This window comes from Pelodiscus sinensis, chromosome 7 (assembly GCF_052426305.1).
Source record: "Pelodiscus sinensis isolate ZL-2025 chromosome 7, ASM5242630v1, whole genome shotgun sequence".
In the NCBI taxonomy this organism is placed as follows: domain Eukaryota; kingdom Metazoa; phylum Chordata; order Testudines; family Trionychidae; genus Pelodiscus; species Pelodiscus sinensis.
Window position 1 is genome coordinate 68,824,487 of NC_143058.1, and position 26,510 is coordinate 68,850,996.

At 39.1% G+C, this 26,510-nt stretch overlaps 1 protein-coding gene across 2 annotated transcripts in view; it reads left to right on the plus strand.

Annotated features, from left to right (window-relative positions):
• GLS (glutaminase) overlaps positions 1-26,510 on the plus strand; it is a 120,935-nt gene that overhangs the window by 13,107 nt on the left and 81,318 nt on the right. For both annotated transcript variants that reach the window (XM_075934201.2, XM_075934202.2), the window contains exons 2-6: positions 4,024-4,120; positions 7,270-7,391; positions 12,825-12,954; positions 13,568-13,647; positions 16,505-16,668. In XM_075934201.2, the coding sequence (XP_075790316.1) occupies positions 4,024-4,120; positions 7,270-7,391; positions 12,825-12,954; positions 13,568-13,647; positions 16,505-16,668 (593 nt within the window). The remainder of the gene's footprint in view (positions 1-4,023; positions 4,121-7,269; positions 7,392-12,824; positions 12,955-13,567; positions 13,648-16,504; positions 16,669-26,510) is intronic.

Consider the following 26,510-nt stretch of genomic DNA (forward strand, 5'->3'; position numbering starts at 1 on the left):
TGCAAAATGTGGCATGGAAGACTTTGAAGAAAGTTCTGTAACTTTCCTAGCATAATTGCATGTATTTGTCTTTGAGTTGCCAGCCTGTCTTTAAATGAGGCAATGCTGGCTAGTGTACAGATGATTTTTCTGAAATGAAAAGGAAACAGTAAGAGCTCTGTTAGTTCATAAATTCACATCTGTTCTTAGTGCATTCATACATGATAACTGTACTTAATCATTAAAGATAACTGTTATCTACAGAAAGGGGTGGTATATAGTCTTGTTTTAAACTTACCCATTAAAAATAAGTGTATAAACTTGTAACTTGAAAACAATCTTCAAATTAGTTACTATACCATCATCAATGCAAGTCAAGTTCTTTCCTAGAAACGAAAACCTTCAGATGAAACACAATGACTGTTTGGTTGTGAAAGCGGTCTTTCACAAGATGCTGAAGAATTTGGAGTTGTATCCAAAAATAATTTGTGGGACCTAGCCCTAGGACTGCAGTAAATACTGCTGCAAGTAGTCATGTAAAATAGGAAATCTGTGGTTGTGTGTGTGTGTGTGTGGGGTGGTGGTGGGTGTGGTTTTTTTTTTTTTAAATAAATAAATCACAAATTTTGGGGAAGGATGTAAATTCCTGGTTAGTCAGTTACCTGGTTAAACCTTAGCTTTAACCTGTTAACCGATTAAGCAGGATCCTGCTGTGCCACCTCCCTCCCCATGTACTGGGTTGTTGCTGTGGGTAAACCAGATTCAGTTCCTGGCCCCCCCCCCTTCCCCCCCATGCGTTTGGTGCCCAGCTCCTACTCCTGGGATACACCCTTCCCCTTCCCCCTCAGGGCTTGAGCAGCTCTCTACTTGTGCGCCACACCCAGGTACAGGTTAACCGGTAGTTGGTAAGCATTCCATGATGAGGCTGATGCTTACAAGGTAACTGGTAGGGATGTGGACGACTAGTCGACTGTCCAATGAGCAAATGCTTTTTGGATAGTCAATACGCTTGTCGACTAGTTGCTTTCCCCCCCCCCCCCCCCTTGCTGTCTCTATCTGAAAGGGTCAGTGGGATGGGGAAGATGTGGGGGTGCTTCAAAGCAGCAGCACCACATGGAGTCGGGGTTAGACAGGGGGCTCCATGTGGCGCTGCCATTTTGAAATGCTGCATGAAGCCTGAGCCTGGGCTCCCTGTGGCATTTCAAAGAGGCAGCGCCGCGTGAAGGCCGTTGTCATCTGGGGACTCTAAGCTGATCCCCACTGATCCCGGGCTCCATGCAGCGCTGCCTCTTTGAAGCTCCGCAGGAAGCACTGGGCCAGTGGGGGACTGCCCTGTGCTTCCCACAGCACTTTCGCCTTTGAAGCAACCCTGTAGCTGTTGCTACACTTCAAAGGTGAAGGCGCCCTTATCGACTAATTGAATAGTTGATGCAAATTGCATTGTCTATTTGATTAGTCAATCAAAATTTTACATCCCTAGTAACTGGCTACCTATTGACATCCCTAGTAGAGGGAAGGAGAATTTAATATGAAGCCCATTGTTAATATTAAGGATAGGATTAAATGTATGTAGGTTATTGATTCACTATTAATTTTTGATGAGTAAACTGATCTATCATTGAAATAGTTTCAGCTAATACTGTATTTCTGCAAGTATGAATCTGCAGATGGTCTACATGTTTTACGTGACTACTTGCAGCACTATTTACTGCAATCCTATGACCTGCAAGTTATTTTTGGATATATTTCAGAATTCTTTAGAATGTTGTGAAAGACAGCCTTCACAACCGGACAGTAATTTTGTTTCATCTGAAAGTTTTTGTTTCCAGGAAAGAACTTGACTTACATTGATGACGATATAGTAACTAATTTGAAGATAGTTTTCAAATTACAAGTTTATACACTTATTTTTAATGGTTAAGTTTAAAGCAAGAAGACTACATACCATCCCTTTCTGTTGATGGCAGTTATCTCTATTTATTTAGTATACAAAAACAGAGCATCTGACGAAGTGGGTCTTTGCCCACGAAAGCTTATGCTCCTACACTTCAGTTAGTCTATAAGGTGCCACAGGACTCCTCGCCGCTTTTGCAGATTCAGACTAACACGGCTACCCATCTGATACTCATTACTACCGAGAGTCTCTAAATTTGACGTGTACCAAAGAGCATAGATTTTTTTTAAGTTGACACTAAGTCTAAAAAAAACCTGAAGTGCATATAGGATGAGGAAAAGGGAAAATGATCTGAAGCTCATTGTAACTTTGTTCCTAGTAATACTGAGATATTAGGTCCAATGAGAATATCATCAATCTATTACAGTGCAAGTCTAGAGAGTAGCATTTAAAAAGCTGACTTTAAACCTGAAATTCCTGGCATGCTATTGTGAAGCTTCAAAAAAGATTGTTTTGTTATTTAATATTCATCATCTAATTTGAGAAGGAGCTGGGAGGGGAACACAATTTATTGCTGATCCTGTAGCATTACATTGAGGGTGAAATGCCAGAAATACTACTTTAGCAAGGATAAAAGGTGTGCAAGTGAATTATTTAGAGAAGGTAAATCTGTCTATTCAATTTAAACATTCATAATACAAGAATAAAAGGCTATTGAATAAAATTTCAAAGCCCAGACTTATAACTGTTGAAACATTTTTTTTTTTTTTAAAGTTTTCTTTCTTTAACTGACTTGCAACAACATATAATTGATAGCAGGAGCTGATTAGGAATAAAAAAAACTTCTTAGATGTGTATATGGATAATGAAAGCATCCATAGCTTTATTAGGATATTGTACCTAGGAGGTAGACATTTTTTAAAAAATATATAAACTTGTGCTTACAGGTATGAACCAGCTATTAGCTGATGGGGATAGGGCATAAGCTTCTGTAAAGAAAAATTAATTATCCTACCATGGGATTTTTGCACCTTCCCGTGAAACTTCTGGCACTGGCCATTTCAGGAGACCGTGAGTTAGGTTAACTGGTTAACCACTAATCGTTGCCCTTACCAGGTGAACTTACCGGTTCTCGTTAACTGGTGGGGGCTGGAGCAACTCCCCGTCTGCTACAGGCAGGACATTACTCCAGCCTCACAGGAGGTCTGCTGAGGACAGGGGCTGCTCTAGTTGTCGGGTCCTATAGAGCAGACTTTGTCCATAGGGAGCCCTGACACCCCACAGTCAGGGGCTGTGTGTCCCTCCCCTTACTTGTGCCCCCTTTAATCTGTTAACCAGTTAAAAATAATATTTAACGTATTAACTAATTAAATGTGACTTTACATCCCTACTTTCTAGGAGTTACTTTTTGTTATTTAAACTGTGAGAGGGATGAAATATTTGAAAATTAAGATTAGTCTTGATGTATGTGGTCAGAGAAAATGTGAGGTGAAGAAAAGAATGAAGGCTATAAAACTGTCATGCACATCTGTATTCTCATAGTGAAAACCAGTCTTCTTTACAGTTCAGAGAGCAAGTCTTCATGGTCTCTAGACAAATTGTGCCCTTCCACATGTATAATTCCCCCTTAAGTCAGTGAGAAGCCTGCTTGTGATTTCAAAGGTGGAATTAAGCCTTGTGAACAAAACACAATTTGTGCCTCTTCCTCCTCTTTGCTCCCCCGATATTGGAGTTGAACTTGGTCGTCTAATCAAGTGATGCAACATATTTGTCCACATGTGTTCTTGTGCTATAGAACCTCATAAACAGGAGGATGTGATGTAGCAGTTTCACAAATTGACTTTAGAATAAATATGTACTCTTCATTCATTTGAGTTTATTGCCGTATACAAAACCGATTTTAATACCATTAATGCAAACTGTTGGATATCTTAACTACAGTTAAAAAAAGAATCACACATACAAGCTACTTTATTAACATATCACTATTTTGTGTCAGCTGAATTAAATTTTTGAAATAACTGTCCTGCAAATGCCTTCAAGTTCTCTGCTAGTGGAACTGGTCTGACTCTAGATTCCTTTTTTAGAGTGGATAATCAGTAAATAATGCATGTGTACTAACTCTTCTTTGATTTTCTTTTTATTCCTAGTAAGATGAAACAAGGTCTCTTGCCCAGCTTGGAAGATTTGCTGTTCTATACGATTGCAGAAGGGCAAGAAAAAATTCCAGTTCATAAGTTCATTACTGTAAGTTTCAAAGTGGATAAAAATTGCATGCGCGCACATGTGCACACAGAAAAATACCCTCAGATTTTTTTAGAATTAGAACTAATTCTCCTTTTAAAAAATCAGTTACATTTGCTGTGGTAAAGTAATGCAATGTAAATAACAGCAAAAATGCAGTGCAGATGTGCAGACTTTCTAAGGAAAGTCAAACCATAGGACTGATGGAAGTCTCTGGCTAGATACCTAAAGCCAAAGTACAGGCACTCACCAACTTACAAACATTCGAGTATATGAGCTCCTCAGGTACAAATGCACCTGCAGCCTCAAGGGAGCAAGCAAGAGGTGTAGGTAGTGGTGAGCAGCATGAAAAGGGCTGGTTGCAGTCCTTCAGTCCTCATCTGTGGCTGCCCTCCCCTCACTTGTGTGTTCAGCATGGGCTCTGGCAGCCCACCCCCACCCCCATGCGACCTCAGCTCCCATGGGATCTGGCAGCTCACTTGCTGCAGGCTCAGCACTAGCTTTGGCAGTTCCATCCCCCAGCCACCCCTCCTGCACTTAAGGGCACTGCACCCAGCCCCGTTCACCAGGAGGCAGAGAGCAGCTTGAAGAGAGGGGGTGGCAATGTGATGCTTGTCTCCAGATGGGGCTATCTGAGTGGTTGAATTCTCTCACCCGGTCTGTGCTGTTTGCCCCCTCCCAGTGAGTGAAGGCAAGGTGCAGAGCCTGTGGGCTGGGTGACTGCTGTAGGGCGAGGCTGGAGATGGCTGGAGCCCATGCTGGGGGACGAGGGTAGGGCTGGATTAAGAAAGGGCTTTAGGAGCTATAGCCCATAGCTTTGGGCTAAGTGGGGGGTCTTGTAAAAAGATCTCTAGGCTACCAAAAATGCAGAACTTATTTCCAGGTCTCCTTAGCCCAGGGCTCTGGCCTGCATCCCCTAAAGCCCCTGTGTTCTAGCCCTGCTTGGTGGGGTGAGGATGTGGCTCTGTGCTCTGCCATTCTCTCCCACACCGCCCTCCAGGGTTGGAGCTGCAAACTCCAGGAAGCTCTCCCGCTTCCCTCACCTGCAGGCTCAGTGCCTGAAGCTCCCCTTGGCTGGGAATTGGGGACAATGGGAGTTGCCGAGGGTCATGCTTGAAGGCAAGCAAATGCAGGGCAGCATGCAGAGCCATCTGCTTGCCCTCTCCTCCAGGCCTGTGCCACCGCAAGGGAGCTACCCCAGGTAAGCGTCCTAACACTCTTGCCCCCAGCCCTGACCCCCCTCCACAGTTTAACTCCTGCTCAGATCCTGCAGCCCAGTTCTTCCACTCCTATTCCCACCTCCTTCTCTAAGCCTCTCCTACACTCCAAACCCTTGATCCCCAGCCTGGAGCCCCCTCCTATACCCCAAAGCCCCCACACCAACCCCTGAGCACACATCCCCAATCACAGCCTTCACTCTCTCTGGCACCAACCCCCTGCCTCAAGCCACAGCCTCCTGCTGTATTCTGAACCCCTCACTTTTGGCCCCACACTAGAGCTTAGAAGTTCCCCCAAAATGAAATGGCCCCAGGCACTCAGAAGACTTAATGTAGCCTTGTGGCCAGGGGGTATCCAGAAGCCCCTCAGAATCTGTTCCTACCTTCTCATCTCTTTCTAATTAAGCCTGCTGTTCCTCAAGCACCAACCAGCATTCAGTGTTAAATAAAAAAATATTTCTTAGTCAATGTTGTTGATTTTGTTTTTTGTTTAATTACTAGTATTGCAATTATTTTTCATTGGAAATATACAATATGCCAGCAGCTCTGTTGGCTAAATAGGCCTAGTCACCATTTATAACATTGTTTGTTTCTATGGGAAAATGTATTCCGAGTTCCAAACAACTGACTTACAAATAGGTTGTGTTCCGAACATCCATTTTTAAGTTGTGGACTTCTGTATGTTGAAGTTCCTTTGATAACCGGTAGCTTTTTCCGCAGTTTCAGAGAATATTTTCGTCAATTCTGCTTGTTCATTTCCATTTTATTACTTTAGTTCATGCAAAATTTGGAGTTGAAAACTAGAAAAGCTTGTTTCCTTTATGAAAGAAAATGAGGTGTGAAAGGATGGAATTTATGAGTTCTAAAATATTAAAGGGTGTGGTGACTAGAAACAGTTGCTATCTTCAGTTCATACTTAGATTTGTTCAGTAAATCAGTTTTCAGTGCAAAACACTGTATTTGATACACTTTTTTTTTAACTTGTTAACATATTTAAGCTACTGTTGTTTACCTAACAAATAATTTTAAAGTGGTGTTGTCTTTGTGCATTTTAAGTGAATTCTGAATTTCATTTACAGCTTGATAGAAATCCTGAGTTTAAAAAAAACTCTAGGTAAATGCATTCATCACCATTTTCTAACACAATAAAAACCATGAAAATTAAGAATCTGAATAAATGTATGTTATGTAATTACTTGCATAAATGTGTATACATATGCTGTATTCTCTTGATTAGTAAAAAGAAGTACCAAATTATATGGAGACTGTAGAATCTATCTTTCTTCAGGAAAATTACTTAAAATATAAATGTGCCAAGATTAATACTGATTAAGGGTTTTCTACTTGCTGATTTAAATAATAATTGAGGTTAATGATTTAAATCACCGTATTGGTGTGTGTTCTACTTCCCTAGTTGTATATTATGTTATGCTTTAGCAAGCAGAGATATTCAATTAACTTTTCTGTTACATGATGAGCTACAACTTTGTGATATTCCTTGTTTTCTGGACTTACCGCAGTGATCTCCTAAGGGACTATGAATAGGGTGAGACTTTCCATAGTCATTAGCCTGCACACAATTTGAAAGGAATTACTTGGGCCTTTGTGTCTGTCATCTAAGAATAAATACTATTTTATTTGGGGAAGTCTTTTTGCATACCCACAAATTCCCCAGTAGTATGGTTTCTTCTCAAGTTATGGTCCATCTACTCAATTCACTGATATTGTTAAAACAGCGGAGGTCTTTTGATGCCACTAGTAAAGATACCATAGCAAGAGATCAGGGTATTGAACCTACCTATATAATAATTGGATGAAATTTTGGTAGGCTATTGTGAGAAGAGAACAAATAGGGGTAAGCACTAGAGAATTTAATATTTCAGTAAAGGAATTTTTCATATTTTAATAATTCTAACTTCTCTTTTATTATAATAGGCACTCAAATCTACAGGATTGCGTACGTCTGATCCCCGGTTGAAAGAGTGCATGGATATGTTAAGGCTAACTCTTCAAACGACTTCTGATGGTGTCATGCTGGACAAAGACCTTTTTAAAAAGTAAAATATTTCTGATAATATTGTGACGTGGATGCTATATTATACAGTATGAAGATCATGTGCCTTATTTAAGTCACGTGCTGTCATGAAATACGTATACTATGTGTAAATCTAATAAGTAGTTAATGAAAAGTGAGAGACACCCATATTTAATTTAACTAGCATTATCCTAGTACAGTGTTTCTCAAACTGTGCTCCACAGAGCCCCAGACCTCCGCGAGACATCTCCAGGGGCTCCGCGAGGTTGACAAACTGGAAACATCGATAGGTACAATACATATAATCAGTGGACCGCTGGGGCTCCGCATACATTTTTACACATATAGAGGGCTCCAGAGCCCAGAAAGTTTGAGAACCACTGTCCTAGTATTTGAGAATGCATCACTATCTCATAAAATACTGCATGCTAGGGTCATTGATACTCAAGGAACAAATTCTGTTTCTCTGTATTATGTATTTGTTCACATAGTAGAGGGAGGAAGTTTTTGTTTTAAAATCTGCTACTTTTGTTTACTAATTAGTGATGCAGAAACTAAACTTTTTGAGAAAGGAACACGAGACAGTCTTATGTTAGAGTAATATTAAATGTGCAGTAAGATGCAGCAAAGACACGTAAGTCTACATTTATAAATGAAATCTGTGTGCCTATTCTCATGCAATGTGCTAAAAATTAGACTCTGTAACATTGTCATTGAATTAATTTTTTAAATATCTTTTTATGATACATAGCCTGCTAAATGATTTGGTTCCATATATCCTAAGTATACAAAGTTTAGCTATTGTTGAGTTAATTGTTGGAGGGAAGTTAACAGAAAATGGGAAACTTACAAAAATAGGAAATGGTGCTTTCCCCGTATGTCTCGTGAATCAGCAAAACTAGCTCTCTTGAAAAACAAAAGGAATATGGAAAATTTCAGCTAAAACAATTCTGGAAAGCTGTGAGGAGGGACTCAATGAGACTATGGAATGTGTGACCTGATTTACAGTAACTGGCTGCGGAGTAACAGCTATAAGAGGGTCTAAAATTCTGCTATATCATTAATTCTCTTTCACATAGGTGACTTGGATATTTAGCCTTCATATGTAAGAAGTTTAGTCTTTGTCACAAGGCACTTTGCTACTTTTTACCAGCAGATCAGAGATCTGGCTGACAAGATTGTCACTCAGAGTCAATAAAAGTAGAACAATCAGATTATATTAAGTTGTAAATGTAAACCTAACAATTGGCAATCTGGCCTCCAGTGATCTTCTAATTTTTAAAATTAAATTGACCTTCCTTCAACATACATGAAGATAGCAGATTCCTGAGAAATTTTCCATTAGGCTTCCTGATACTTACCTTTTACTTCTCAAGTTACACAGGTTTTTATTCATTTGGATGGCTTAAAAGGTTCTGCCACAGCAGGTTAATTAAAGTGTTTGGAATTTCATGTTAATATGACAGACTCTCATTTACCAAAAATAATTAAATTTGAATTTTTCTGCAGGAGATTAGAACTGTTGCACACGCTTTCAAATGTAATTACTTCTCTTTTAAGAGCTTTACTAGAAGTAATACTACTAGTTACATGTATAGGCATAGGTTCTCCGACTGCTGTAGACAAACATCTCATTGACATTGATGTTAGTTCAGGTTTATATCTATATAAGGACTGGGACCATATTTTGAATACTTTCCCAGTGGAAAGACTGACAAACAGGGTATGTGCAAACCCAAAAGGGTAGAGAAGAAAATACCTTGGAAGAATTGTTACGATAAAGGACATAATAGGGAGGATGAAAAATAGTTCCGACTTACGCGCTCCAGTATTCTGCCTTCCTAAAACTCAACTCCTGCTTTGTACTGTGGGTGGTGGAAACCCAGTTGCAGCCATATGGTAGAAAATGAAAGAGTTCAAAGGGGATCCTGCTTCTAACAGGTTGGATAATTAAAAAACAAAAACAAATTTTGATTTAAATCAGTTTTATTTTGTTTAAATTTTAAAAATAAACCTATTTAAAATGAAATCTGAATTTAATACAAAATACATTAAAACCTAAAGTTCTTACAATCTTTTAAAACATTTTAAATAAAAATGTGTGCTGAATCTATGAATCTTTATTAAAAACTTAGAATTAAAGGCTGTCTTTGTTTGTGAAGAGACACATTTTTTTCCTTTGATTCAGGGGGTACGTCTAGATTACATCCCTCTTTCGACAGAGGTATGTAAATTAGGCATTCTGAAATTGCAAATGAAGCCGGGATTTGAATTTCCCATGCTTTATTTGCATAATCACGTCATGGCGCTCTTTCAAAAAAGTGCTATTTCGAAAGTAAAACCGCGGTCTAGACGCGGTTCTTTCGAAAAGGGAAGGCTTTTTGGAAAGATCCCTGGCACTGATGGGACTTCAGCATAGGGGCCATTCTCACATACAGTTGCTTCTCCAAAAATACATTGCCTCCACTTTGGAGCTATAGCTGTCCAATATAAGGGATTCTATTCCCACCATTTTTTCACAGAGAAGAAAAATGGGGGATGCTGCTCTATTCTTTATCTCAGAGCTCAGAACAAATACGTAGGATTCAAAATGGTGACCCTATTTTTTTTTTTTTGGGGGGGGGGGCAACCATATGTCAGTACTGGGAGCAGGATGACTGGTTTTCATCCCTCATCCTGCAAGACACACATTCACATGACACTACAGTATATCCAGCTCACATTTTCTCTGGTTTGTCCTAGGTCTAAGATTCTGGCAGTTGTTACTGCTCATCTAAAAAAGAAAGGCATTATTTTCCCATACCTGGATAACTGCTGCTTAAATGCCCTTTTCCTACAGGACTCTTATCAAAGCATCCTTACAACCATTCTTTTTTCCCAATTTCTTGTCCTGCAAATCAACAGAAACAAATCCTCACTTATTCCCACTCAAAGGCTACAGTACATAAGAGGTCAATTAGATGCAACAACAGCTATCACATCTTTTCCACATGACAGATTCAACAACATCAAGTTCCCAGTATGCTAACTGCAGGCCAGCCTGCAGGTTATTGCTCATGACTATCTCAAGCTACTCGGACATGTGGCCTCTTGCAATGTAATTGTGATGAATACGTGCCTCTTCATGCAAGGATTTCAGAGATGGTTATATACTATGTCCAGATCTCTCAACATTTCCTCAATAACCTCCTCTCCATCCTTCCTGTGATCAGGCAATCCCTTACTTGGTGGACAATCCAATACAATCTGTGTTCAGGGGCCCCCTTTACACAAGAAGAACCATGTGCACTATTCCAACAGATGCCTCCTTCACAGGATGGGGAGTGCTCCTTGTGGACCACACCGCTCAGGGTCTGTAGTCTCTTCATAGAAAGCAAACAGGTCAGACTCTACACTGACAACATAGCCTGTATGCTCTACGTAAAGAGGCAAGGGGGAGCTTGATCCCACATGCTTTGCAAGGAATCCATGAAACTGTGGAACTGGTGTCTTTGACGCAACATAAGACTCCATCCATTACCTTCTAGGGGCTCTCAACACCATTGCAGATGCACTAACGAGATCTCTCCATCAAAAATACAAATGGGTGATAAATCCAGAAATCATCAACCCAATCTTTGACCCCTGGGGTTACCCCATAGTTCGCAGTCCCTACAAGAAAATGCCCAAACTTCTGTTTCAGAGCAGGATTAGGCGATGCATTCCTGGTCAGATGGGACTGTGGCCTCCTTTATGTCTTCCTATCAATACCATTACTCAGGGTGGTACAGAAGATTTGCTTGGCCACAGCTACAGTAATACTTGTGGCTCCCTCATGGCCCAGAGAACCATGGTACCCCTTTTTCACCAGGATGTCTTCCTTTTCTCTGATCACCCTACCACTAACATCCAACCTCCTAGCATACCCCACAACACAGGAATAGCATCCCAACTTTCACATGCTGCATCTCAAAGTATACCTCAATGGTTCATGGATCAGGAGTTAGTGCTCAGAACCAGTTCAAAGAGTGTTGTTGCATAGCAGCACAATCCACAGGTAAAACTTACTTTCTCAAATGGACAAGGTTCTCTCACTGGTACTACAGCAGCACGTTTCCTACCTCAGCATCCGTTCCTACAATATTGAACTATCTTCTCCACCTTAAACAATTGGGGTTTTCCCTAAGTTTCATTAAAGTACACCTGACAGTCATCACAACTTTTCATCTCAAAATAGATACAACTTCTGTGTTCGCACACTGGGAGATACCTCAAGGGACTATAGGCATTCTATCCAGATGTTAAACCGCCAACTTAACCATGGGACCTTCACGTTTTCCTTAACTTTCTAATGGGCCAACCCTTTGAACTGACGGCAACCTGCTCCCTCCTGCATTTATATAATAAGACTGCTTTCTTACTAGCCATCACATCAGCCAGAAAAGTAGGAGAAATTGCAGTATTTATAGTAAAACTACCATATACCATGTTCTTTAAGGATAAGGTTTCCCTCCATACTCATTCCAAGTTCCTACCAAAAGTTCATTCTTCTTTTTACTACACCCAAACCATTCATCTGCCTACTTTCTTTTCTAAACTACACGCCAACACTTTTGAATCCATTCTGCACGTGCTTGATGTACGCAGAGCATTGTCCTTTTATCCTGATAGGACTAAGCCTCTCAGATCATCACCAAAACTTTTCATATCCATAGCTGATCATAATAAAGATAAAACCAGTTTCTTCCCAGAGACTTGCACTGGATATTGGACTGTATCTGATTATGTTATGAACAGAACAACATAAATCCTCCTACCTCTCTTCAAGCACACTCCATCAAAGTGTTCTCTGTATCTATATCCTATCTATGGAAGATTCCACTTGTAGACATTTTTAGAGCTGCCAGATGGGCCTCTGAACATACCTTTGGAAAACACTACATAGTGATTCCTAGGATGCAGCAGGATAGAATGAACTGGGTCACATACAATTAAACATGAAGTGCACCCCTGCAGTTGAAACCTTAAATTAGAGCATAACATAATTAAAGAATAAAACCGACTAGTATTCAACTGCTGTAACTAATCAATTTCTCTAATATCTTTTTGGAAAGTTCTTTTTAATAGAGATTATCTTATGCCTATAAGCAGGGTTTGATGAACGGCAGTGAAATTCTCTTGCCAGCCCCATACTACGCATGTGCAAGAGCCGCAATGTGCATGCATACGCTGCGAATGAACAGGGCGTGCGGCTGAAATCTACTCGCCATGGGCTAGTAGATTGTATTGTTTGTTGAGCCCTGCCTATAAGAATAATTAAGGGCTCAGTCATCCAGCCCTCGCTTAAAGCACGTTCTGCTGTTTACTTCAGTGGATTAGTCGTAACCCTGGACTGGATTGTACCTTTTATAGTCCTCTGAGATGAAAGAAAAGGCAGAATATTTACTTAACATGACAATTTTCTTTTATTTTGCAGGTGTGTACAAAGCAACATTGTGTTGCTTACTCAGGCCTTTAGGCGGAAGTTTGTCATTCCAGACTTTATGTCATTTACTTCACACATTGATGAGCTGTATGAAAGTGCTAAAAAACAATCTGGAGGACAGGTAATATCTTTGTAAGGATGGGATTTTTTGGTGTGTGTTCTCCCTTCATACCTGCCCAGCTCAAAAGAGAGCCACAGTTTGTTTGAAAGTGGAGATGTTGCTTTATATTTCATATATTTTAAGACAACTGCTTTAGGAGTACAAGGAGATAAGAATTCAATAGAGATTTTTTTTGAGTTCTTGCAACCTAGTAATTTTTTTATACTTGTTAACTTATTCTAAACTGTATTAAATATAGTATGGTCTCATAATTTGATATGCTTTCAACTTCTGAAGCATTTCCAAGCTTCTAATGATTTTTGGAAATCAACCATACTCTGGATGTAAAAGTCTGTTGCTTTATTATATGTGTTATGATAAGTAAAGTCTGTTCTATTTCTGACTGTAAAGGAGAGTGCTTGGGGGATTGATAAACAGGATGACATTTTTTCATCTAAACTCTGTTACCTGAATGAAATCTCTGTCATCTAAGCTATTCGGAGAAATAGAATATGCTGTATTCCACAGCATAATATACATAAGTATTTATGCCTGTTACAATATATTGCTTAATAGTGAAAATAAACATTTTAATTATAACTAACTGTACGATTTCATTTCATATTTTTGGTAGGTTGCTGACTATATTCCACAATTGGCCAAGTTCAGCCCTGATTTGTGGGGAGTGTCACTTTGCACAGTGGATGGACAAAGGTATATATTTTTTTACTGTGGTAAAGATTTTCACTATTGGTATAATTTCACAGCTAGAGGGATCTGCTCCTGTTGCTGATGTTTTATGTTTCAATTAAGTGTTATTGGTATTTCCCATACAGTAGAGTCCACTTTATTTTATTTGGAGAAGGAGCTACCAGATATTGTCTTTTGATATTTGGCACTACAGCATCCCTGATGGTAGCATTCAGTAGTGATCATCTGAGTGAACTTAATAGCTAAGTGATTTTTCAGTTGCAATTGATGACTGAAGTTGTTGATAGCTACACAGCGACAATTGCCTTCCAAGTAAGTCCTCTTTACAGCCAGTCTTTGATAGTAGATTTCTTTTGAGAAACCCCCTCCACCTCTGAAATTAGAGTATATTTATTCTGACAAAAGAACTTGCCTTCCTGTGAGTGTTAGCATGACAGTTTTCATACATGTAATATGTTGCTAAACTTAAGTTAGTAACCTACTGAAAATTGCTTCAAAAGCAATTGTCTTCCCCTCTCATCCTTAGTAATCAGATTACTATTTTCTTATGGCTTACTTTATACATGGTAGATCTGTCTAGAAAACAAAGAGAAAATCAAAACTCTTGCTCTGTTTTATTTGTTTGTTGAAATCTTTTGATCAGCTCTTATTTAGATCTGAAGTTGGGAATTGTCCTAATGCTCAGAGAGCTTACTGTGAAGAAGACTATATAGATGGGGAATTTTCACAGTTGACCTTTATAGGAAGATATTAGTGTGGGTGTTGACACCACTTGGCCAGCATTAATCTGAAAAACATTAGAGGCTCTTTTTAAGTGTACCCTGGCTTCATAACTGTTGAAACCCCTTCTACAAGAACATATCTGTCCTTAAAAGGAAAGAAATACTCAGGGACTGACATAAATTAACAAGGCCTGTGTTTCCCATTTATGAAATGAAAATGTCTCTTGATCTTACATGGGTCTGGATGTAACTGTTGCCTGGATGATCCCTAGTGATTTGGACTGCCCTTTTCTCCCATAACAAAGTGGTTCAACACTAGCGTTCAGGGATGCTTGAATGTCCCAAAGGAATGGGGTAATTGACTGTAGCATCAGTAGAGGTATGTCTCATGCCAGCTTGCAAAGAGTATTGACTTGAGGCCATTTTAGTATCAACATAAGTATTTAATAATTTTAAAAATACTTTCCTTTTTTCCTTCATATTTATGTAAAGCTGGAAAGCACTTGAGCCATCTAAGTACAGTTATTTTCTTGAAGTTAGAGTGTTAAAAGCATTAAACTCCAGACCAAGAGAAATTCAGTTTGCCACCTCACCTGTGCTTATTGAATAGGAACACAGCACTGCAGTATAAACAGTTTTCTCTTTCAGTTGTGCACTTATTATTAGCTTAAGTGAATATGTACATTACAACAAATCAAAATATCTATTAGGTGTTTATCGTGCAGCATCTGAAATATAAACTCTAAAGCTTTAACTTTTTTCATGAATACATATTGCCAATGGAGCCAAAATGTGTTATGAGTTAATTGCAGCAAATAATAAAAAATAATTTCATGTCTTAAGTTCCCACCCAGCCAAGTGTCTCTTGAGGTACACCGAGACAGCTGTAACATTTTCTATGGCTACAGAATTTCAGGATCAGTTCAGTCAAAGTGGAAAGGATTAGAATGAAAATACTATGCAATTTTTGTGTAAAAGTGATTTTCCAGTGTTCCAGTTCAGAAGCTTCCTTAACTGATACTTGAATTATATATTATTTGCTGTTTGTAGATCAGTTTTAAAATTCATACTCAAAATACATTCCTGTTCTTCAGATTACTTTGGTTAGGATTTTGCTTTATTAGGAATATTATAAAATATATTAATGAAAGGCCATCAAATATATTTTCAAGGCCATCAAAGAGGCTCTGTGAGCACCATTAAAGACCTCTTAAAAGAATATCTTTTTTTGCAACCATATCACAAAAATGTACTCTTAAAACTCAGCTGATGGACAAAGATTTGATAGGGTTGGAGACCAACATTTTAGACAAATTTAGACAAGACTACTTGTGCTAATCCAGCCTTGGTTTTAGAAACAGTCTGAATTTGTTGTTAAAGCATACTAAACAATCAATTTTTATCAAATTTTGTCTTTCATTTTCTCACTCCGGAGGATATTGTAAATCCAGGTGTCTGGAAACTCAAATCCAAGTTGTAATACTTTAATGATCCAGACTTAAAAAGGGGTATCAATTTTGGTTGCGGATGGTAGCTTAGTGACTTGAGCACAGGACTAGGAATCAGAAATACCTGTGTTAGTTTTAGCTCTGATACGGACACCTCTCTGTAGACGTAGCCCATGTCTACACTACCATTAAAAGCAGAATAGCGTAGCTAGAGTTGATGTGCCTTAGGTCTTGTTACCACAGGGTCTAAACTGTGGAGAGGAGAGGTATCAATGGGAGAAATTCTCCTGTTGACTTACTTTACTCTTTTCGTTGGGCGTGAAGTACAGGAATCAGTTGCAGAGTGATCTGCAATTGATTTGGCCATTCTTGCTTAGATACACTAAATCGATTGTTAGTGGACTGATCTCACAGCATCAATTCCTGCCGTAGTATAGATGTAGCCATCACCAGCTCACTATTTCTGTTTTCTTATTTATATGGTGATTACTAGAGTTTGACTTCACTGTTGCCTTTACACACATTGAAAAATAAAACATATTGAATTGAGTACAGATTTCTGTTTTTAAAACAATTTAACAATATTGGTAGTACAAAAACATTCAATAATAATCTGAAGATTTAGTGCAGTAAATCTTGACATAGTAGTCAAAAAAGGAAAATATTAAATTGTATCTGTTTCTTTGTTAGGCATTCTGTTGGAGATACCAAAGTCCCCTTTTGTCTTCAGTCCTGTGTAAAGCCTTTGAAATATGCTGTTGCTGTTAATGATCTAGGCACAGAGTATGTGCACAGATACGTTGGTAAAGAGCCTAGCGGATTAAGATTCAACAAACTGTTCCTGAATGAAGATGGTAAGAATTATATGTTTAATAATGAACATTTTCAACTTCCTGTTTGAAATCAGAATATCATAATGGAAGATACCATGTTTTTGTTCATTTTTTTAAATCAGTATATCAGATTGGTATCCTCTGACAATGCTGATTTATTAGGTTCAGTGCCCCCAAAATATTTTGCCCATGGAATAGTTTCACCCTTTGCTTACAGTAGTTATTAGTTTTGTCTCGCTTCCAGACTCAGCATAATATACTTAATTGGGTTTTTAATGGCCTATATTCATTTTTGCAACTACTAGTTATATTTTTGTAATAATTCATAATGTATGTTTTTATTCAATATTATGGAATTTAACTTTTTTTTTATTTGAGAAAATGGAGGTTGGTAGCTAGTCTGGCCCTTTGCAAAATGGTTTCTTGATCATAGAATCAGATGTTACATTGAAGGAAATATAATTGTCAGTCATCCTTTTCCTTCTCAGAGAGAATTTGGTGCTAGTGCTAGATACAAATGCTGGCTGGATTCCAGATAATAGAAGTGGAAGATGGGACTGTCTCCCCATGATTATCTAACACTGAAAGTGCTCTGCTCCCAATTCAAAGCAAATGTTTGTTTCACAAGGACTTTTTTCTAAAATGATTCTGTGCAAGATTTTATATAGACTGTTTTTGCTGTTTATTGTAGCAAGCCATGAGCATAAAAGCACTGTTTTGAAAAACAAAGTCCTAAAATGTTAAAAGGATGACTCACTTAATCTTGGAGGAAACACTGGCTTTTTGTCTCTGAAACAGATATTTCTAGTGGAGCTTGTTCTGTAAGAGATCAAACATTTCTGTTGCCATGGGACTCCAATTAATATTTAATTAATAGAATTTGATCATGTCAGATGTAACCCTTTTAGAACATTGTCTTTGTGTTGAGGAATATAAATAAATTCTTGCATTTGTCATACTATAATATGAACATGATTTTCTATTACCAGAATGTGGAAATTAGCATTTTGTTCCATCATGCACAATTTTTGTTGTTACTGTCCACAAATGCTGAGGTGCTAAACAAGCATAAAGAAGCAGCAGCGGTTTCTGCCTTTTAAAAAAAATCCCAGTGTAAAAAGTAGGTATATTACTGAAAATCAGTCAGCTTTTAACGGTATCTGTCAATTTAGCATAGTTCTTACTAATATAATGAGGAAAGGCATAAAAGTTATTTCCCATTTTAATACAGGTTTAAAACAAAAAACTAGTTAAATAAGAGAATAAATTACTAGTCAGTTCTTTTTTATAGATAGTGTAAACAAAGAAGAGCTAAATAATTATCATAGAATAAGAGAATTTGGTTTGTTTAAAATACTGTACTGCATTGTTTCAAATTAACTGAAAATGTGTGGCATGCATATTACAGTGTTATTTTTCAGCTGGTTGATACAAAGCTAAGGACAGAGGCAATATAACAGTAAATTACAGAAGTCTGCCTATCTCACTTAAAATGGAAATCCATAGAATAGAAGCTGAAAATCAGGAGCTAAGCAGACAGTATAGTTACATAGAAAGAGGGAATTTTTTTGTACATAATGTTTAGCTATAAATTAATCTGTATGTATTCTTTGGGAGAGCTGAGCACCTGGATCATTTGAATTTTGTTGTTGGTGGTGGTGGTTGTTATTGACACATGCTCATTTAAGATGAGTAGGTTTGTAAGCAGAAGTTATACGTTGTATCCTTCGGGACTTAAGTATTTTGTATTTAACTGTCTACAATGCTAATATTAATAGGCCGTACTGGAAACTAACAGAATTGCAAGTAAAATTAGAATAATAGAATACTAGGACTGGAAGGGACCTCAAGAGGTCATCTAGTCCAGTCCCCGCCCCTCATGGCAGGACCCAGTACTGTTTAGACCATCCCTGATAGCAATTTATCTAACCTACTCTTAAGTTTCTCCACAGATGGAGATTCTACAACCTCCCTGGGCAATTTATTCCAGTGTTTAACCACCCTGACAGTTAAGAACTTTTTCCTAACGTCCAACCTAAACCTCCCTTGCTTCAGTTTAAGCCCATTGCTTCTTGTTTTATCCTAAGAGATCAAGATGAACAATTTTTCTCCCTCCTCCTTATGACATCCTTTTAGATATCTGAAAACAGCTGTCTATTTATGTCCTCCCATCAGTCTTCTCTTTTCTAAATTAAACAAATCGAATTCTTTCAGCCTCCCTTCATAGGTCATGTTCCTCTAGACCTTTAATCATTCTTGTTGCTCTTCTCTGGACTCTCTCCAATTTCTCCACATCTTTCTTGAAATGTGGTGCCCAGAACTGGACACAATACTCCAACTGAGGCCTAACCAGTGTAGAGTAGAGTAGAAGAATGACTTCTCATGTCTTGCTCACAACACACCTGTTAATGCATCCTAGAATCATGTTTGCTTTTTTTGCAAGAGCATCACACTGCTGACTCATATTCAGCTTGTGGTCCACTATAACCTCTAGGTCCCTTTCTGCCATACTCCTTCCTAGACCGTCGCTTCCTATTCTGTATGTGTGAAACTGATTGTTCCTTCCTAAGTGAAGCACTTTGCATTTGTCTTTATTAAACTTCATCCTGTTTACCTCAGACCATTTCTCCAATTTGTCCAGATCATTTTGAATTATGGTCTTATCCTCCAAAGCAGTTGTAACCTCTCCCAGCTTGGTGGTATCTGCAAACTTAATAAGCGTACTTTCAATGCCAGTATCTAAATAGTTGATGAACATATTGAAGAGAGTCGGTCCCAAAACAGACCCTTGCAGAACCCCACTTGTTATACCTTTCCAGCAGGATTGAGAACCATTAATAACTACTCTCTGAGTACGGTTATCCAGCCAGTTATGCACCCACCTTATAGTAGCCCCATCTAAGCTATATTTGCTTAGTTTATTGATAAGAATATCATGCGAGACCATATCAAACACCTTACTAAAGTCTAGGTATACCACATCTACCACTTCTCTCTTATCCACAAGACTCATTATCCTATCAAAGAAAGCTATCAGATTGTTTTGACATGATTTGTTCTTTACAAATCCATGTTGGCTGTTCCCTATCACCTTATCACCTTCCAAGTGTTTGCAGATGATTTCCTTAATTACGTGCTCCATTATCTTCCCTGGCACAAAAGTTAAACTGACTGGTCTGTAGTTTCCTGGGTTGTTCTTATTTCCCTTTTTATAGAGGGGCACTATATTTGCCCTTTTCCAGTCTTCTGGAATCTCTCCTGTCTCCCATAACTTTCCAAAGATAATAGCTAGAGGCTCAGATACCTCCTCTATCAGCTCCTCGAGTATTCTAGGGTGCATTTCATCAGGCCCTGGTGACTTGCAGGCATCTAACTTTTCTGAGTGATTTTTAACTTGTTCTTTTTTTATTTTATCTTCTAAACATATCATTTCCCACTAATATTCACTATGCTAGGCATTCCTTCATCAGACTTCTCAGTGAAGACCGAAACAAAGAAGTCATTAAGCATCTCTGCCATTTCCAAGTTTTCTGTTCCTGTTTCTGACTTCTCACTGAACAGTGGGGCTACCCTGTCCTTAATCTTCCTTTTGCTTCTAATTTATTTATAAAAAAATCTTCTTGTTTCCCTTTATTCCTCATTTTGTGCCTTTGCCTTTCTAATCTTGCTCCTGCATTCCTGTGTTGTTTGCCTATATTCATCCTTTGTAGTTTGTCCTAGTTTCCATTTTTTATAGTACTCCTTTTTTATTTTTAGACCATGCAAGATCTCCTGGTTAAGACAAGGCGGTCTTTTGCCATATTTTCTATGCATCAGAATAGGTTGCTTTTGGGCCCTTAACAACGTCCCTTTGAAAAACTGCCAAATCTCCTCAGTTGTTTTTCCCCTCAGTCTTGCCTCCCATGGGACCTTACTCAGCTCTCTGAGCTTACCAAAATCTGCCTTCCTGAAATCCATTGTCTCTATTTTGCTGTTCTCCCTTCTACTCTTCCTTAGAATTGTGAACTGTATGATTTCATGATCACTTTCACCTAAGCTGGCTTCGCCTTTCAAATTCTCAACCAGTTCCTCCCTATTTGTTAAAATCAAATCTAGAACAGCTTCCTCCCGGTAGCTTTTTCAACATTCTGAAATAAAAAGTGTGACCAATGCAGTCCAAGAACTTATTGGATAGTCTGTACCCTGCTGTGTTATTTTTCCCAACATATATCTAGATAGTTAAAGTCCCCCCATCACCACCAAATCTTGGGCTTTGGATGATTTTGTTAGTAGTTTAAAAAAATAAAGCCTCATTCACCTCTTCCACTTGGGTAGATGGCCTGTAGTAGACTCCTAGCATGAAATCACCCTTGTTTTTTACCCTTTTTAGTCTAACCCAGAGACTCTCAACATTTCCGTCTCCTACGTCCATCTCCACCTCAGTCTAAGTGTGTACATTTTTAATATATACGGCAACACCTCCTCCCTTTTTCCCTGTCTATCCTTCCTGAGCAAGCTGTACCCTTCCATATCAACATTCCAAACAATTTTGTTTTAAAAATAAGCTAAAAATGACATGAACTAATTTTTCTAAGCTCAAAAATATCATTAAATAGAAGGGTGTCTTAGAAACTTCAAGGGCTACAAGCTTGGGTATACCTCTTTTGGAAAACCTGGCAATAGCTGTTCTCCAGAAATATATAACTCTCATTCTAGAATGCTGCAGACTTAAAAATATCCCACAAGTGTTCTCCTAAGTCATAGGAACCAATCCAGAGCAGACTGTGTCTTGGACCACTGTAGTTTTGGAAACATTTATGTAGTTTGTGTGTGTGCTTCATTTTTTAAACAAAGAATGAAGTTAGCTCTTAAAATTTTAAAATTCCTGATCTGCTTCAAGGGTTTATTAAATGACTCAGCAGTTTTGTTGCACTTGTCACTAAGCATATGGATATGTAGGAAATGGACCTATTGAGGCAAGACTCCCAGCAAAATTCAGTCTTTAATTCTACATGCCCTTTGTCAATATAAAGATGACTAATTCTTTGCGAACTTTTGCATGTGACTTGCATATACGTTATTGTATCTTAACTGTATAAGAGAATGGTAAGGGGATGTCCTTAGCTAATCGTTGAATTGTACTGGATACTTTGACATCTTTCATTAATCTTTATAGCAGGTCTGTACATGAAATAGGTTCTAATTTTATGCTTTGCATTAGATTAATAGATTTTAAGGTCATATGGCACATTCGTGATCATCTGGTCATCCTGTGTAGTGCAGGCCACTGCACCTCACCCACCCACTCCTGTAATAGATCCATAAGCTACTGATGTCCTCAAATCCTGATTTAAAGACTTCAAGTTCCAGAGTATGAACCATTTACTCTAATTTAAATCAGCAAGTGACTTTGGTCACATAGTGCAGAGGAAGGCGAAAAACCCTTTTTCCTCTCACCCAGCATTTCAGCCAATCTGACATTCCTGATCACAAATATGATGATCAATTGGACCCTGAGTATGTGAGCAATACCCACCAGTTATACAGCTGGGAAAGAATTCTCTGTAGTAATGCAGAGCTCTCTCCCATCTAGTACCCATTACTGGCCATGTAAAGTATTTTGTTGCTAGAAATTGCGGATCAGCTATATGTCATTGTAGACAGACTCGTCATATCATTCCGTCCGTAAATGTATCCAGCTTAGTCTTGTAGATGGTTAGATACTTTTGTCTCCAATGCTCCTCTTGGAGGATTTTTTCAGAACTCGACTCCTTTGATCGCTAGAAACTTTTGTCTAATTTCAAGGCTAAATTTGTTGATGTCCAACTTATATTCATTGGTTTTTGTGTTCACATGAGCAATTAACTTAAATAACTTTTCTTTTTCCCTGGTATTTCTCCCACTGATATATTTATAAAGAGCAACCATACTTCCCTCAGCCTTTGCTTGGTGGGCTATACCAGTCAGACTCTGACTCTCCTTCCATAAAGTATGTTTTCCATTCCAAGGATCATTCTACTAGTTCTTTTCTGCATCTGGTCCTCTTTCTTAAACACAGAAGACCAAAATTATACACAATATTACAGAGGAGGTCTCACCAGTGCCTTGCTAATGTTGCTAACATTTCCCTCTCTCTACTGGAAATATGCCCCAGATGCATCCTAGGATTGCATTAGCCTTTTTTTATGACCATATCACATTGGCAGTTCATAGTTACCCTGTGATCAACCAGTACACCTGGGTCTTTCTCCTCTTGTCACTTCCAACTCATGTACGCCAAGCTCATAGAAAAAAAATCTTGTTACAGTAAAACCTGCACTATCTGAAACTTAAGCATCCGGAAAACTGTAGAAACCAGCAAATTTCTGACGCCAGGAAAAGCCAAAAAAGGGTAACTGGCCCTTTAAGAGCCGGGCTGTTCCTCAGATGAACGTGCAGCACGTAACTGGGGGGGGGGGGGTGAATGGCAGCCGGAAGCAACCAGGAAGCATCTCTGCTACCCCCATGGCTCCTGGTAGGCCAGCCCCCCTGCAGGTCCCGCCCCCTCCTCCTGACAGGCCACCCCTGCCATCTCTGCCTCCCGCCCCCTGGCTTCCATGCCCCTCACCAGTTCGCATCCTGCCCCCCCTGCAGCTTGTTGCCCCCCCTGCAGCTTGTTGCCCCCCGAGCAGGGGCCAGGATATGGCCTGCATGCTCTCGTGGCCTTCCCTCCCCCAGATAACCAAAATTTTTAGGTTACCGGCATGCCCTAATCCCTGGGCGTGCTGGATAATACATGTTTTATTGTATTAGCCCCTAAGTGCATGCTGTTGAAATTTCTGTACTATTAAAATTTCATCCCATTTCTATTATTCTAATTTACAAAGTCATCCATATCATCTTGTGTGATCTTTGGGTCCTCTTCTGTATTGGCAATATCTCTGAACTTTGTGTCATTTGCAGATTTTGTTCACACTCCCATTTTTTTTGGTGCCAAGGTGTCACACAAAAAATGTAAAGTAAGACTGGTCCCAAAACTGATTTTTGAGAAATTGTGCTAGTAACTTCCCTCCAACCTGATGGTTCGCCTTTCGTTATGATCCAGTGTAGTCTATCTCCCCTTTAACCAGTTTCTTATTTATTTTTCCTATTAATCTTCATCTTCTTCAATTTAACAATTTCCCATGTGGAACTTGTGACAGGGTGTCATCACAGAAGTCCCTTGAGTTTGTTCCCCGGTGTACTAATTATGCCACTGATCCCTGCCTGTCTTGCTCTGTGGGGCTACCGACTACCCTGTCCTGCCAGGCCAGATTCTCTGCTCTCCACCAGACAAGGCATGAAGCTGGAGTTACTACCCCCATGAAGCGCAAAGCAGACACTGAAATAATTCAGCTCTGGGAGAATGCAGTTCTGGGGTACGACACTCAGAAAACCAACCCTCAAAGGAGATCAAAATTCTCAAATCCATCTTTCTCTGAGTAAAAGTTATATACTAAGAAAGCTCATGAGGACATTTGCCCTCTTTATCAATGAAAGAAAGAGATGCAAGCTGGTCATCCCCCTAATTCTCCCCCAGGTAACAATTACACTGGGCCTGATAATAAAAACACTTCTGTTTTCTAAGTACAAACAGTAGGATTTAAGTGGTTGCAAGTGAAAACAGACAGATCAAAGTGACTAAGTTAAAAATGAAAAGAAAATTCATAGCTGTACTTGGTTCTAAGCATAATCTTCAGATCAAAAATGATCTTTTACTCCTACCTGAATCCCCATGCCTTTGTATTCTTCCAGGGATTTCCAGATTAGCCAAAGACGAAGGGCTGATAACTTCCCCTGGCTTAAATAGTCTTTTCCTAGTCTTTTGTTGTACGTTCTCCCTTCCATGAAAAACTACATGGGTCAAAAATGGAATCCCAATATCTGGTGCTATGGTCACATGTCTTACTAGTCTAATCACCGTTGGACTTACAGGACAAACAAGGCTGTTTACAAGTCCTTACGTTGATTACCTGGTTGTAAAGACTGCTGGATACCAATAATGGTTCTCATTAGCAAATTTAAAACTATACTTCATATTTCTAACTTTTCATACAAGAATGATAATACACCAACATAGGATATATAAATCCAGCAGATTCTAATATTAAAATGCCTTCGTTACAAGAGGCATTTTGTTTAAAGCATCTTTGAGTTATGCATATTTATATTCATAAGCCAAACTTCATAAAACATTGGGCAAGGGAACGAGCAATCTCAGATCTGAATCAAATGATACTGCCTTACTTGGATTTCAGTAGATTAGTTCTATATATTTTTTTGTCATATCACAACTTGTTAATATGGTATTTATGTTAATCCATTCTTCAAAAAATCCTATTCATAACACTTAGAAAAGACATTGTAAGTAATACTCTGACAATAAAAAGCCAAAAAACTCCTTAAATGTAAAGTCTGTGAAATGTACCCTTCCCCCCCCCGCCATTTCTGTGGAATGTTCTCTTCCCCCCCACCCCCCATTTCTTCTTCAGATGGTGGCAAGTAGCTTATTTGTGCTTCCTGATTGCACAATTGGCTTCTTCAAAAAGATTTGTGTGTATTAGGCTAATAATTCTCTACACTAACAGAGCTTCTTCCAAAAAAGTATCTTAAATTGCTTTACAAAGATATGTATCATACCTAGTTTACAAATGAACAAATTGTTGCACAGAATGAGTGAGGAGGATGAGTGAGGTTTTTCAAAGATACTGCAGGTTGAACCTTCTAAATCTGGGACTCCTTGGTACAACAGCATCCATGGTCCAGCAGAATCATGGATGTTGCTGGTCCAGAGAGCCCCGGTGCCCGGGAATGCGAGCTTGTTGAGAGTCCAGCAGGCTGAGATCCCCATCATTGGGACTGGGTAAGCCCTGTCCTGGGGAGCCTCATCCTAGCATTCAGCGGTGGCTGGGTAGCTCTGTCCCTGGAGAGCCCAAGCTAGCTGGCAAAAGCAAGCCAGAGCTAAGACCAAGCCTTACCCCTGTAGCAGCAGGGCTAGAGTGGTGTCCTTGGGAGGCCAGTGGTAGGGGACCTCCCCGATTGGGCATATTTCCCTCATTTGGGACCAGACCGGTCCCAAGGATGCAGACCAGGATGGTCCAACCTGTATAAATCATTTAATGAGTTGAGACTAGTGCTTGGGTTTCTTAATTCTCTGCTTCTATGTACTTGCACATAAGTCAATATACAAGTCAATATATTCTAATCTGTCAGTTAATTTGTGCTTGGTTAAATACATGTTGTGCACTTTATGGAAAGCTTCTTTGCAAGATTGAAAATAAAGGCCTGCTTGATGTTGAGAATAGAGCACAGAATGCTTATATGGGTCCTCTTGCGTCCTGAGTGAAAGGAGGGTCTATATGAATAGCCCTTGTGTAGGGGCTACTTCTACTCTTCTTTCCATATCTTTCCATGTGCACCTGTCCCAAAGGGTTAGCATGCCTTATATGTTTTGGGAAGTGTGACACATTTGACCTGAACCATGATATTTTAAAATATATATAGTTAGTGTGTGTGTGTGTGCGCGCGCAGAGGTTGACCTTTTCTTTTTGTACTGAGTTTGCAAGCCAAATAGCTAGGGGGTCACTACAAAAAGGGCATAAAGTCAACAGAGGAAAAGCAGCTAGGAAAACTGGCAGAGAAAAGGTAGTTTACTAGGGGAAAGGTCTGAGTTGGATAGGGAATAACTGTATGGGTGGAGGCTAGCTCAGTTACTCCAGCAATGCAACGGTGATAAACAAAGGGAATACGAATGCCATTGTTGTACAGTGTGGCTCTTACTGAGGCCCTGTTGTGAATACACATTCCTCCAATAAACAAATGACTCTTCCTGTGGACTACTTATTTTCTGTATGGAATGGAGATAT